The 15342-nt window shown below is 41.0% G+C and overlaps 1 protein-coding gene across 3 annotated transcripts in view; it reads right to left on the bottom strand.

Annotated features, from left to right (window-relative positions):
* Nucleotides 1-15342, bottom strand: part of CRACD (capping protein inhibiting regulator of actin dynamics) — a 147417-nt gene that overhangs the window by 52509 nt on the left and 79566 nt on the right. For all 3 annotated transcript variants that reach the window (XM_064449479.1, XM_064449478.1, XM_064449480.1), the window contains exon 3: nucleotides 13041-13112. In XM_064449479.1, coding sequence (XP_064305549.1) covers nucleotides 13041-13065 — 25 coding nt within the window. In that variant the 5' untranslated portion in view covers nucleotides 13066-13112. The remainder of the gene's footprint in view (nucleotides 1-13040; nucleotides 13113-15342) is intronic.

Here is a 15342-nt window from a genome sequence, read left to right as displayed (position 1 = left end):
GTTCTTGTGGGTGACTTCAACTTACCAGATGTCTGCTGTAAATACAACACAGCAGAGAGGAAACAGTCTAGGAGGTTCCTGGAGTGTGTGGAAGATAACTTCCTGGCACAGCTGGTGAGTGTGACAGCCAGGGAAGGCACGCTGTCGGACCTGCTGTTTGCAAACAAGAGAAGGGCTTGTAGGTGATTTGATGGTTGGAGGCTGTCATGCGCATAGTGATCATAAAATTATAGATTTTTTGATTCTTGGAGAAGTGAGGAGAGGGGTCAACAGAACTGCTCCCTTGGACTTCCAGAAGGCAGACTTTGGACTGTTTAGGAGTCTGATTGACACAGTCCCCTGGGAGGAAGTCCTGAAGGGCAATGGGGCCCAGGAAGGCTGGTCATCTTCAAGAGGGAAATCTTAAAGGCACAGGAGCATGCTGTCCCCATGTGCTGAAAGACACCCAGCGGGGAAGAAGGCTGGCCTGGCTGAACAGAGCACTTTGGCTGGAACTCAGTAAAAAAAGAAGAGTTTATGTCCTTTGGAAGAAGGGGCAGGCAACTTAGGAGGACTACAAAGATGTCGTGAGGTTACGCAGGGAGAAAATTAGAATGGCCAAAGCCCAGCTAGAGCTTAATCCGGCTACTGCCCTAAAATACAATTAAAAATGTTTCTATAAACACATTAGCAGCAAAAGGAGGGCTGAGGAGAATCTCCATCCTTTATTGGATGTGAGGGGAAACATAGCAACAAAAGATGAGGAAAAGGCTGAGGTACTTAATGCCTTCTTTGCCTTAATCTTTAATAGTAAGACCAGTTGTTCTCTGAGCTGGAAGTCAGGGATGGAGAGCAGAATGGAGTCCCTATAATCCAAGGGGAAATGGTTAGCAACCTGCTACACCACCTAGACACACACAAGTCTATGGGGTTGCATGGGACCCACCCAAAGGTACCAAGGGAGCTGCCAGAAGTGCTCACCGAGCCACTTTCCATCATTTATCAGCAGTCCTGGCTAACTGGGGAGGTCCCAGTTGACTGGAGGTTAGCAAATGTGACACCTGTCTACAAGAAGGGGCAGAAGGAGGATCAGGGAACTACAGGCCTATCAGTCTGACCTCAGTGAACGGGAAGATTATGGAGCAGATCATCTTGAGTGCTATCACACAACACATACAGGACAAGCAAGTGATCAGGCCCAGACAGTATGGGTTTATGCAAGGCAGGTCCTGCTTGACTAACCTGATCTCCTTCTATGAACAGTGACCTACTTATGGATGAGTGGAAGGCTCTGGATGTTGTCTACTCAGATTTTAGTAAAGCCTTCGATACTGTTTCCCATAGCATTCTCCTGGGGAAACTGGCTGCTCATGGCTTGGATGGGTGCACTCTTTGATGGGTAAAAAACTGGCTGGATGACCAAGTCCAGAAAGTTGTGGTGGTGAATGGTGTTAAATCCAGTTGGTGGCTAGTCACAAATGGCGTTCCCCAGGGCTCAGTATTGGGGACAGTTCTGTTTAATGTCTTTATCAACGATCCGGACAAGGGGATTGAGTGCACCTTGAGTAAGTTTACAGACAACACCATGTTGTGCAGGCGTGTTGATCTGCTTGAAGGAAGAAAGGCTCTACAGAGGGACCTGGGCAGGCTGGATCAATGGGCCAAGGCCAACTGTCTGAGATTCCACGAGGCTAAGTGTCGGGTCCTGCACTTGGGTCACAACAATCCCATGCAACACTACAGGCTTGGGGCAGAGTGGCTGGAAAGCTGCCCGGTGGAAAAGGACCTGGGGGTGCTGGTCAACAGCTGGCTGAAGCCAGGAGTGTGCCCAGGTGGCCAAGAAGGCCAACAGCATCCTGGTTTGTATCAGAAATAACAGAGTCAGCAGGAGTAGGGAAGTGATGGAGCCCCTGTACTCAGCACTGGTGAGGCTGCACCTTGAATGCAAGGAGGACATTGAGGTGCTGGAGTGTGTCCAGAGAAGGGAAATGAACCTGGTGAAGGGTCTGGAGAACAAGTCTGATAAGGGGCGTCTAAAGGAACTGGGGTTCACAGAATCACAGGTTGGAAAGGACCTCAGGGATCATCTAGTCCAACCTTTCTGGGAAGAGCAGAGTCTAGACAAAAAGGGTTGTTTTGCCTGGAGAAAAGGAGGCTGTGGGGAGACCTTATTGCTCTCTACAAATGCCTGAAGGAGGTTGTTGCAAGGTGGGTGTTGGTCTCTTCTCCCAAGTAACAAGCAATAGTTCAAGAGGAAATGGCCTCAAATTGCAACAGGGAATGGTTAGAACGGCTATTAGGAAAGATTTCTTCACTGAAAGGGTTGTCAAGCATTGGAACTGGCTTCCCAGAGAAGTGGTTGAGTCTCCATCCCTAGGGGTATTTAAATACATGGTGCTTAGGGACATGGTTTAGTGGTGGACTTGGCAGTGCTAGGTCAACGGTTGGACTTGATGATCTTAAAGGTCTTTTCTAACCTAAATGATTCTATGATCTTAACTACAAAAAAAGTAAATGTCATCCTATGGATAGAGTTTCTGAACAGATAGGGGTTACTATCTGAGCAAGAGGGTGGAGAGCCAACTGGCTAATAAATTATTAGGTGCTAATAAAACAAGGTTGAAAGCAAGCCAGGTACATCCAATATATTTTGGACGGGGATTTGGAATTTTTTCCTTCTTTTATAAGGGAAAGAACAAACTAATTCACTGCTGAGGTGTTTTGACACAGAACAAATTCTTTGTTCAATGTCACATAAGGGCAATCTTATTGAATAAAAATTTCTTGTCATGCTGCAAAATCAGATACAGTATTTCTGCTTTTGCTGCCTAACACAAACTGAAACCAGTAAAGACATACTGAGACATACAGCAGCTGCAAGCACTAAAACTAGCAGTTCAGGGAACACTTTCAAAGCAGTGTCACTACTCAGAACAATAGTAACCAATTAATGAAGAAAAACAGCAGATAAAAATGTTTTTTTGATTCATCATGACTGGCAAGTATCAAAAAAAGGTCTCAGGTGATTTTTTTTTTTCAATTTTGCACAGCTTCAGCTTAATATACTTTTACGGTGACAAACATACATATGAATTTTATCCTTACAATTCAGATGAACTGCTAAAATATTTTAAATAGGTCAGGTGAAATTAAGAGAGTCAAGTTTTTATGAACTTACATAGTCCCCAGTCATAAGGGATGTCTGACTGTAGGGATTTTTTTTTTTTGGAAACTATCAATATAGCTTTTGAGTTAGAGCAGCTCCATGGATCACAAGGAAAATTACCATGTATGCTCTATGAAGTAAAAATATATTTTAAAATGTTTAGGCATAGTTCTACATGTAACTGTAACTGGGATGTGTAGGGGGAGCAATTATTTTTCGCGTGTGTGTCGTCTTCCAAAGTTCTGAGAATTATAAAGTGATATAGAACAGCCAAGAGTAAAAAAGGTATTATTCCAAGCAAATTACCAACCACTGCAGTGGAAACATTGTTTTAGTAATTTCCTCTTTAAATTTTATAAAGGTAAAGCTGAATGGGAGGCAGTAAATCCATCTCCCTTTCCCAAATTTAGGAGATTGGAATCTCAGACCATCTCTAAATTTTGCAGTAAGTCAAAAAAAAACCCCATATTTGAGTGACATTGAAGCCAAGTTAAATCTAAACTCAGGCTCAATATGTCTAAAAGAACAAACACACTTGTGACCATCTCTGATTTCACAGAACTAAAATCATGCTGTTGCGGTTTACAGCTGACTAGCAAAGTAATGAAAATCAACTATTTATTAAGGGCAGAGGTTCATGAACCATGGCATTCAGAGATCCTCCAGCCAATTTTGGTAAAAAAGGCAAAGACTGATGTGAATGCTTGCATGGTGAAAACCACAGTGAAAGAAGTAGGGAATTGGGAGGTTTTTTGTTTTGTTAAGGTTTTTGGTTTTGTTTTTGTTTCCCTGAAGAAAGCCATACCTCAACCACCTTATTCTGTTGGGCAAGGTGGTCAGAAGGAGTTGTGGCACTCATTCCCCAGACTGACATATCACCAAAATATAGTGGGAAATAACAACAGTCAGGAGCATGGGGGGTGAAGAACCTGCTCTGTGTTCCCTTCTAAACCTGGAAACGCCATGCTCCTGCAAGGAGCCACTTCTGCTGGAGCTCTGCAGAGCCAGGGCGGGAGGACACCTTCACCTCCTCACTGCTCCTCCTCCACTTTTCTGCTGCACACTCTCGTTTCCCAACCACTTCTCCAGGGTCACTTACTCCTTCTGATAAATAAATTCTCTTTGCACAAATTGACATTAATTGTGGCCAGATTAAGACTCAGGACAGCTGGCCTGAGTCTGTGAGATTGCCTGCTTACCCAACATCTGGTTTTTCCACTGTCTGAACAGCTTTCGCTATGTACATTGAACAGAAGCCCAGTTTATTCCCCTCTTCAGGAACGGCAGACAGTAAACTGAGACATTCTCTATTCTTTTGTTCAGGGACAAGATTCACCTCCTGGGCACACAAGCAAGAGGCTCAGCTGAGGAGCCTTGTAATACTGAAATATCCCAGACCTGGGTAGATCTTCACTGCAAGTCAAGGAGGCTTTTTCCCCTGCTCATGTACAGCTTACAGCGCCTCCTGTTCCTCCACACCTTCAGCATCACAGCCTCACCTCTGCACTGCACAGAGAACAGTACCATACTGCACTTTTACCTCTCCTGCTGACACACTGCTTTTCCAGTCCACAGTGGACCTCCTTTCTGAATGCCAAGGATAGACAGCCACTTCCACCTTTTTCTGAAATTGCTGATTTTTGTAACGTAGACTACCATCAGATTAAGGATGAAATTGGTGTCCCAGTATTGACTTGAATGCTACGAAGAGAAAAGCTCCAGCTCAGCTGGCACTTAACCAACGCTGTTATACCAGCAGTTTCAGTAGCAAGATTTTGAGCGGTTAAACAGACCACCGAGACAAAAACACAAAACTGATCATTAGTATCAATGACTAATTATACTAGTATTGTATGTCAAACTTCAAAGCATTTTAGAAACCTTAACTAGTAGCTCGATATTCATCACCTGTCCCTATGTAAGCAGGCAACAGGCTGAGTCACACAGGCAAATTTCGAACAACTTTTTCACAGAGCAGAGTCAAAGACAGGACAGGGAACTTGTAGCTGCTTTTACACATCCACGCTGGATGCAGATGAACCCTCAGCCTCGGTTGCCTTCACCACCCAGGCCAGATAGTGACGCAAGATATGCATAAGATTTTTATTACAGGAAGAGACTGAGTGTAAGGGTTGAAGCTCTGGCAACTTTCTTAAACACTAGATCTGCTTTGGAAAGGAGCTTTAAGTTGACCCAATTTCTCATCTTGTCATCAATGTAATAAAATATACAGAATAAGAAGCTATTTCCCTGGTTCTGTTTATTAAGAAAGAAAAACTCAGAACACACACCAAACACAATACAACTCGTTATTTTCAGTAGAGTGCTTGCTATTTGGAGGCAACTGAAGGATTGAAGCAATCCAGAATTTTCCAGAATTAAAACAGAAAAACAAAACATCACTAGAAACACTTTTTGACCGGTAATCTCAGAGAAATCTGATGAAAATTTCCAGCTTAGACTTCCCTATAAATATCTAAGAAAAGAAAATCTTTTGAGTATTTTTCTTCTGATCTTTACAAAACTAACAATATTCACTTCATAAAATACTGAAATAGATGTATTTTGTCATTGAATTTGTTTGGCTGACACTGAGTATATTTATTAATATAAAACCACTAATAATTAGTAGCAGTATATTTTAAATGTCAGCCAAGTAAGATATGTGTATGAATGCTACAAACCTAAACATCAAGAAAATGTTCTTTGTAAGATCGGTACCATCAAAATGGAAAAAGCCAAGCTATTAGTGTGATGCTAAGTGAAATCTGCCCCATCCATTCTATTTTATGATCATAGAAGAAAATTAATTACTCATGAAAAGGCATATTTAAAGAGGAGAAGAGAAACAGCCATAAAGAGATGATATTCAAGCATTTACAAATCTAAACATTTTTTAAATATCTAAAATAATTCAAATATAAAAGGCTTTTGCACAAATGAACAAGTCTTTCTACCCCTGAACTAGGAAAACCAGACGTTTCCTTTTAAAACGTCTTTTTCCTTTAGGCAGTGGAAACAAAGAGGAAAAAACTATTTTCTGTTTTCATGCTGGTTCAGTTCCAGGCAAGGGTTTGCCAGGCCAGGATGTGACTGATCACGCTAATCACACTCTGTCTCACTGTGCTGAGATTACAAAGCATTATCACCACTAAGCTGGTACAATACATCAAATTCAGCCACACAAGACGGACATGATTAAACTACACTGAGAAGGGAGATGGCCCTTTCTCTCCAACATTGCCTGCCCACACTAGAATTTATTTACCATTTACTATGTCCCAGAATGAAACAGAATGGAGGGGACTCAGATGGCCAGGCAAAGCATGAGATTTCCTTTGCTGGTGAGGATAGTTAAATGTAACTACTGCCAAGGGAAATTAACACATTGTAGATTCTGGTATATGACATCAACATGGACCCTAGAATGAAAAATATTCAAGTAGCCATTTTATAGGCCTTGGAAGGACATGGGGAGCGCAGTTTGTGACTCATACTCTGAGGGTCTACAACAGCCGTAGAAGCCCAGGGGACCAGCCAAGTGCAACAACTCCTGATGCAGCATCATTCCAGAAAATGTCACTTGTACAGGGTGCCTTTTGGCAGATCGGGTACCCTCCAGCTGCTCCAGTATAGCGACAGGAGCAAGAAACAAAAATTCTGCTCCCGGTACTGATTAATGCCAGGAGCTGACTGTCAAGCATGGATGGAAACAGGACTCCATTTCAGCAGCTCTGAACACTTGTTTACAGGTGCTGAAGCACATTTTGGATCCCTGCAAGCACTGTGGTACAGGAATGGGTACCCTGCCTGTCCAGTTAAAGGAAATTCAAAATAAGATTCAGAGGAAGACCATGCTGACCAAACCGTAGTAGCTCCCTTCCCTGTTTCTCTGACACTACAGGCTTCCTGACACCCTGCATAAAACACTCTTTCACCTCATACCTCTGCTCTCTTGTAAAACTCAAGGCTCAAAAGCAATCACTGTGAAAGAAATCCCAGAGAGTAAACGTGGGAAAGGGGTGGGACAATGGAAAGAGGCAGGTACTCCTCTAGTTTTAACATTTTTTATTTGCCTCATTCTTAATTTATCTAGACTACAAGCATTCAGTATGTGAAACAGTATTTTTCCATCTCTGTATAGCACCACCCAGGGTTACAGCAGCACATATAAGTTTGAAAGAATTTTACCAGTACAAAAATAATAAACAAGCTGAAATAAAAGTTTATAATAAAAAAAATCAGCTTCCACTATGTGCCCAGCCAGCCTCAAGAGATGCACACATATCTCTCCTTGACAATTTTGAAGCTGAGATACTGCAAAGCATCTCAAAGCCAATCCAGGTTGAACTTCTTGAAGCCTTCCTCACACAATTGTTTCTGAAAGATTTGTCAAGTGCGAGTACGGAAACAACAGTAGCTGTTGCTTGGTGTTGTATGCAGTCTTTTTAATCATGGCATACAGAAGGGGAAACTTATCATTTATAGGCAAAAGTCCTATGCGAAGAGAATAGTTGTTCCAGCGCTCTGTGCTGGCCCCCTGTCAGATACCCAGATCCCCATACCAGGTTTTCTATTGCATTTTTTGAAAAATCCTGATGTGCTAAATGGCTGTGCTAATCCTGACACTTCTTTAAACAGCAGAGCTAAAGCCCAAAAGCCATATGCACAGTAACACCCACCCAGGACAGTCAGAGGAAAGAATCATTTAATTTAGGTATACGAAATGACAGCATGTCAGTTATATGAAGGTAACTTTGCACAATGTACAAGTTAAGCTCAGGCTTCTCCCACCCCTTCGTCCCCTCTTCTTCACTTTTTAAGACTAAGTCTTGCATATTATGTGGAAGAAAGAAAAATGCCAGTCACCAGTTACAGGGCAGCAACACACTGTAATGCCAATGCAGAGCAACATTTTGTCCTGGATTTTTCATCAGAGAGTATGTCTCAATTGCAAGAGAAACACCAGTTCCTCCTTTTCCTGCTTTTCTGCTGTAAATTATATAGAGCCAAACCATAAAATGCACAACTGCACTGCCTCAGAACGAAAGAGGAGACAGAGATGTGGTTGTGCCTCAGAAGAAGTATGATCTCCCTCCAAATCTTCTGGTTCTCAGTCTGGTAGTGATTTATCAGCTTTTATAAACGTGATGCTGGAGGCATGACATATATGCCAGGATATGGATTGGTCACAATTTGTTTGCAGCAAATATTATTCTGAGCAAATGCAATTCTATCTGCTTTGTTTCATCACAGTTAATACTATGTATATCTGCTCTCTGGCTGACTGACTGGCACAGGCAGGTTTAAGTACTTCAGACTGTAAACTAAAAATTAGCTAATGACAAATAATCTGCTGTACCACCTAAGAATTCACCATTTTATTAACATTCCAACAAATGCTATATAAAGATGAACATAGACGCTTAAGTTTCTGTACATGAAATTTATCACTTACCTATTGCAGATCACTGATGAATCTGGAAAAAAAAAAAACTTGGAAGAATACATGGAGCTGGCATGATATATTAATACTAAGTAATAGCAGGCCAGCTGCTACTTACTTTGAAGGTACCAGTTCAGAAATCACAATCAAATATGTGACTAAAAGGTGTTCAAATACATATATTTCACAGAATCACAGAATCTTAGGTTGAAAGGGACCTCAGGGATCATCTAGTCCAACCTTTGATTTTGGTAAACAGACTCCTAAGAGGGCATGGCCCACATTTTATCCTAAAGCTCCAGGAATGGAAAGACAACACAGATAGTATCTGGATAACCACTTAACCAAAAAACAGAAATAAAAGAGCAATGAGATTTCACTAATTTGTAACAATAATACTTTCACTAAGTTCTTCCAAAAGCACAGGGAAGTTTTTTCGTCAATTTCATTTAAATAAAACATTCAGAGTGAAGTGGAAAGGGACACTGAAGGGAAGCTGAAGCAGGTTATCTACCTGTAACTGTTCCTCTTTGAGGTGCCTTGATGATGTATACATCCATGCAACTGATACCTATCTGCCAGACTCGCTGGCTGGCGAGTGTCTCAGCCTGGCAGCACTTAGAGCTGCACGTTCCTGCATGGACGCCACGTGTGCTGCAGCACGTTCCTGCATAGACGCCACATGCACTGCACATCACTGTAAAGGAGGCCAAAAGCCTCTAACCAAAGGATCTGAAATTTAACCAGGTCTGAGGAAGAGGGCAGAAAGGAGAGCTGTGAACACTCATGCAAGACCTTACCTCTCAGAGAAGGACAAGAAAGCAGCAATCTGTGTCACCCCCTTGTAACATCAAATATTTGTTTACTTATACAGTCTGCCACAAAAACTGCATGTAGAAAAGTCCTCAGAACCTCCAGTGAAAGAAGCTCTCCCAAAGACTGTCACCCTTTCCAGCTATGGTGGAAACACGGTGCTTATTCATGGCATGACGGGAACCCAAGCAGCAGCTCCAGACACCTTGGTCCTGGGTAATCTATGCAGAGTCATCACCAGCATTACTTGGCCTCTTGCAGGACAAGTCCAAATCAAAGGGGGAAAGGGACTTGTTTCCCTTGTTTGTTTATTTTTTTTTTCCTGAAAACAGCTTAGTTTTTCTTCCAAGATCCACAGTGGGTAAAAGCAAGGCAGCTGTAAGCCCCTCAAGCTGCTGATGGGCAAGGGCACAGCCACAAAGGCAGCCTCGGCTCTCTCCTGCTGGAACTGGCTCTGTGCCAGAGCTAGTAAGCTTTGAGGACCTGACCTGGCTGTGAATAACTGTGCTTCTGTGCTTTTCTGCCCTGCCCTCCTGGACCATGCAATCAGACTGGTAAGATTTGTTTGTACCTGTTCTTCAGGATACCCCAAGCACCCTCTGCAGAGTCAGCCTCTTATAACCCTCCAGCACCTGAGTAGTCAGCTGGGGCAAACATAGCTGCAGAGCAGCTGGTCATCCCCACTTTAGGCTATTTGCAAAATGGGACAAGTGCTCTGTAGGCTAAAGAGGACAAGTCATTTAGGGAAACAGCATTCCAAAATAAGAATTAAATGTAGTCTGCCATGGGAGGAGAAGAACATGAAGAGATTGCATCACTGGACTGAGGAGACAAGATTTTAATCTCACCGTTTAATAAGAAACCAGTAACCTAGAGAACAGAAGTCTCCCAACTACACTGGGCCAAGATCTCTAATTAGTTCATGGAGCATTTTACTGAAAGTATAATTTTATATGTGTAGCAAAGCAAAAGGTACTGATTAATTGCAGCTCATTAAGTGTAAGTTGTTTTGTAATTAGGAAAAATTAATGCAGGCACGGCAATGTTGGTGCAGACAAGAACTCCACCTAGGCAAGTGTTGCATTTCCAATCACTGCCAGTCTGCTCAAGCAGCAGAGGAATAATTTGAAACTCAGTCCTGACCCATGATGACTGGCAGTCAGACCATGCATTCCAACTTTTCTGAACGAGGACTAAGAATAAATCTTATAAACAAAGATAATGAATGCCTTTGCTACAAATGACAGGGTTAGCCAATTAGTAGCTGAGCTATTAAAACTTCATTTTCCATGTATAAAAAACATTGCTATCCTATCTAGGGTACTTGTGAATGTATACATCACCTGTGTTCACATTACCATTTTTTTAGAATTCTGCTAATACTTACACAGAAGAAAGATAAGTATGTAATAGTTATCTCTTATGTAAACTGTATGCTTCTTAAGGAATCGGAAACAAACACATATCCCAAGTAAGCTATTACCAACAAGATTTTAACAGCATAATAATTTCAAAATTTGGTCTTTACCCATTTTGGGAGTGAAAGTTTGCAGTGGGTGAGAGACTTCAGAAACCATTGAACATACTAGGATGGAAAAGGGACTGAAAACAAAGGCAAAATAAAGCCCTAGCGCAGAAGCATGTTCTGTGAACAAGTTCTCTGAGGCATGCAAAATTGTCATCACTCACCTCAGTTAGAAGGCTGGCAAACTGCAGATATTCTCTACCTTTCTACTTTTAATCCTATCCATAAAACAGAGGTAACCTCAGAGAAACCAAATAGATTTTTTCCAATCCTTTTTCTATTAATGGAGGCAGCGGCCATGGACACAGGTTTCCTAGAACAGCAACTTTCAGAGAAGACTCACATGACATTAGATCAGACTCATCCCCCACGGCTGGCTGCCAGGGATTTTTAAGTCTTTACAGTAGCACTATACAGTGATCAACCACAAAACCCAGTATAAGACAAGACAGTGATGCACCATTTTATTTGTTGGTAATTGTATAGCAAATGGCTTTCTACAAAAACAGGCACCAAATTCTGGGAAAGTCTGGGTCTGGAATTTGCAGCTCAGTTATGACTTAACTAATAATAGTTAACACAAGTGTAAAAGCCACATGAGAAGCAGAGTTTCCTTCCCACAATGCTACTGGTGAAGTTGCCTACAAGAAGACAACTAAAAAAGTCTGAAAACTTCACAGAAGTAAATTCTTTTCTTTGTACTGAATGGACATGCTGTACTCCCACTCCTTCACAAAGGAAGTTAAGAGCTTCTTTATATTTCAAGCCTACTCTCTTTTTCTCAACAAAATACAAATGAAAGAATGAAAGGGCTGTGTGAATTATTAACAGATGACAACAGAGAGCTAGCCAGGTATTTCAAACACTTGTATCTCTTCTTCCTACGTGAATTCCTCAATAGTGCATGCAAAGTCTTCTAGCTTCTTCCATCCTTTAAATCCATAATTAGAGCTGATTAAATAACTTGTTGAGAAGTAAAGTTTTCTACATTCCTTCCTCTCTCCTTTCCCTGGAACAGCATTTGACCTGACCGTCAGTGACAGGGAGACTTCACGCCTTGTTCTGAAGGGCAGTTAGTGAATCAGGCAAGAGCCTTTTCCACTCTTAATACCTTTTCAGTAGTGCATGCTCCCGTGGATCATCATATCATCCAATGGAAACAGAGATACTATTTACTTCTGAACTGGAATAGACAAATAATCAGGAAATCTGAAAACAGACTAAAGCTTTTGTCATGTTAAGATGTTAACCATCGCCTCACGTTGAAAGCAAATCCTGTTCATTATAAACATTTCAGCCAAACCATCCTCCCCCACCCCTTCAAAACCCCCAAACCCCACCAACAAAGAGGTGAACAAAAAGACACCACATTAACCCAGCACCACTGCTTGATAGCATGCTTGGTATTTACACATAGGTACAAACTCAATACTGCTTCAGTCCATTCACATAATTTAACTCAAATAAATTCTGAATTTGTCAAATAATCTCTGCAAATCCAGCACAAGAAATAAAAATGAAATAATATAAGTAACTATCAGTACAACTGAAATATAATATTTGGCAACTAACATAGGAAAACCTATTGAAATTAGAACTACAGTAGTAAGCTTTAAAAATAGTGAACTTGTTGACAACTTTGAAAAATAATCTAGATGATCCTAAATGAGGACATGCTTTCCTATTTACTTCAAAATTTCAATACATACATTCTAAACTTTCATCAGTTAAAAGGACCATCTAAAAAGGTACGGTAAAGCACAACATCTGACATAACACAAACTGGGGGAGTCAAGTTTCCCACAGTGGTGCAGATAGCTCCCAATGATGCCACAGGGAATTATCTGCAAAAACATAAACCAGAATAACCTCTTCGGTTTGGATCTGACTCCACACATACGCTGTTCATTATGACTGCCATAAAAATGGACAAAAGCAGCACATACATTAGCAGCAGCGACTGCTTAAAAACAATAAGCACAACACATTCCCCCCCTCAGCCAGCTCCCCGCTGAAAGTACTCCAGGCTAAGCCACAAAAACTTAACAGTGAGCTTTTGAACGACAGGACATCATGTGCTCCATAATCTACACAATCAGTCAAGTACTTACAAGGTTTCTTAAACAAATTGATCATGCCTACAATTTCAGACGAAGTCAGAGAAACTCCAGACTTGATCTTCTCTGAGGAAGAAACAAAAGCCATTAAATCACCAAAAAGAAGGGTTTGTTTGGCTTTTTTTGTGTGTGTTTTTAAGAGAACTCTGAAGGACATACTGTAACATGATAGCAAGCTTGTAGGAACAGCCTTACAAATCAAGCTGAGCACGTATTTCAGCACTCTATTCTTATTTAGCACTCTCCCTGTAGAAAACGCTAAAGGAGGTTTTAACTAGCAAGAGCCAAGGTGATTTCAGATTGATAGCTAAGACCTCCAGACTGATCTTTCATGTGATATTCATTTGGTACATTAGTTTATACAACTGCTTTTTGCTCAGTCGTCCCAAGCTACAAAGCCAAAAATAGCTTACCTTTTCCACAAGGGCAATAAGGTATACCTGGAAAACTAGGCAATTCTGTACAAGTGCTATAAATAACAGCAGCAGTTTTTAAAAAGTTTAAAAAACTATTATTTTATCATCCATGTTTTTAACTTTATAAGAACAGCTTAATGTCAGTAACTACCATGAAATCTGGAGGTTGCATTTTCCAAGAAAAATAGTGCCAGACACTAGTATTTTCTGAAGCATCCTATAGTACCATAAAATGTAGACAAGCATTAAGCAGTCTGTATTATCAACATAAAAGAAGCAACAATGATGCAAATCGCTCTTAGAAAGCTATAATATTTTTAATATAAAACCTAAAAAAAGACTTCATTATGCAGTTCTCAGTCAACACAGACTGAGCCAAAGCCTACTACAGTACTCCTCTGTGCTCTGGATAAAACTTCATGAAGCTCCAGTAGCTCCTTTCGTAGAGGTGCCAGCCTTCTGCAAACAGATCTTTGCAACCAGGACTTAAGGGACAATCTACGTGGTAAAGGTAGGGTCCCAGATCTGTAGTTTGGCATGCAAATGGTGGCCTCATTTTCAAATCTCCTGGGAATCAAGTAGCTTAGCGCAGTAAAATACTCTACAAGAAATTCCTGGTTTAATGCTCTCATTTCAATTCTTTCATGGTGTTTGTTTAAAATTATGTCTTATTAGTTTTACCCGAAGACCAGCAACAAGGAGTTTCACATCCCAAATGTGTTTAGACTAAAAAGTGCTTCTCATAAAACTCAGGATCTAGAGAAAGATTGTGCTTTCTTATTGTGAAACTAAAGAAGTTTATGGTTATCTTCTGGTTCAGAGGTCCTTAGCACTTGCATATCAATCACAGAAACTTTTGAAGTCAGTAAGATAAAAGCCTTTAACAGGGGAAAATTTTAATTAATCTATTGTACATACTACATTCAATAATATCTGATTTATTAAATCTCCCTCTGTAAAGTCAATTAAATACACTTTTTTTTTTTTTTTTTTAGAAATATTTAAGAATCCCAAGCTGCTTAGAGGCCACATTTTGCTAAGCACTGGCAATACCGACACACAGAATCATTTCCCCAGAACACAGGCAAATGGGATCAAACTGAGGATGAGAGAAGATAAAATTAAAAAGTTGAGAGTAATATCTTCTTGTCCTCCTCTCCTCTGAGGTAACTCGCAGTGATTTTTTTTTGGTAGATATATCAAGACTTATTTGTAACAATGACTATAGCGACTTCTTTCTTTAGGGACACATTTTATTTCATTAATGAAACATTCTCAGGAGCCAAGAGAATGACTTTCACCCAATTTCATTTTTAATTAAGAAGTGCTAAAAAAAAAAAAGTTACTAGAAAGATGAAACTGTTCTGGTCTGTCAAAATGCATGGCTTTTTGACCTGTCTAAAAGGGCTGCTTCCTCCCCTCCAGCAGCTGACAGACCAAGGTTCCCTGCAGCAAATAAATCACTTCACCCAGCCCCCTCAAGCCTTCTTCCCTCAGCACCACACTAGAGCTAGCAAGCCAGGATTAATTCAGACCATAAGAGTTTACAACAGGGCTCAGGACCATCAGGAAGGCTGCACGGCTACCCGAACACACACCTTGTGGATCACAGCTGTGGTCACCGCCCTGGGTGCATTCTGCAGCTATTCCGGTCCTTTGCAGTTGTATAATTTCAAACGCCATGACTGAGCTCCAACTTGGAGATCAACAGATGAACTTTACAGTATTGAAAAGCATAGGTGCCAAGAGGTAGTTCTTAGAGGTACTATGTAATCTAGCATCAAAGCTGGAGATGCATGAATGACCATGAAACAATCTCCTAGCTGAGGATGATTGGCAGTGTTTAGTCATCACACAAGGTTATCAAAGGACTTTTTGTA

The sequence above is a fragment of the Phalacrocorax carbo genome, chromosome 4 (genome assembly GCF_963921805.1).
Source record: "Phalacrocorax carbo chromosome 4, bPhaCar2.1, whole genome shotgun sequence".
Taxonomy (NCBI): domain Eukaryota; kingdom Metazoa; phylum Chordata; class Aves; order Suliformes; family Phalacrocoracidae; genus Phalacrocorax; species Phalacrocorax carbo.
The sequence above is the reverse complement of the archived record's forward strand: the minus strand, read 5'-3'. Positions and strand labels throughout refer to the sequence as shown.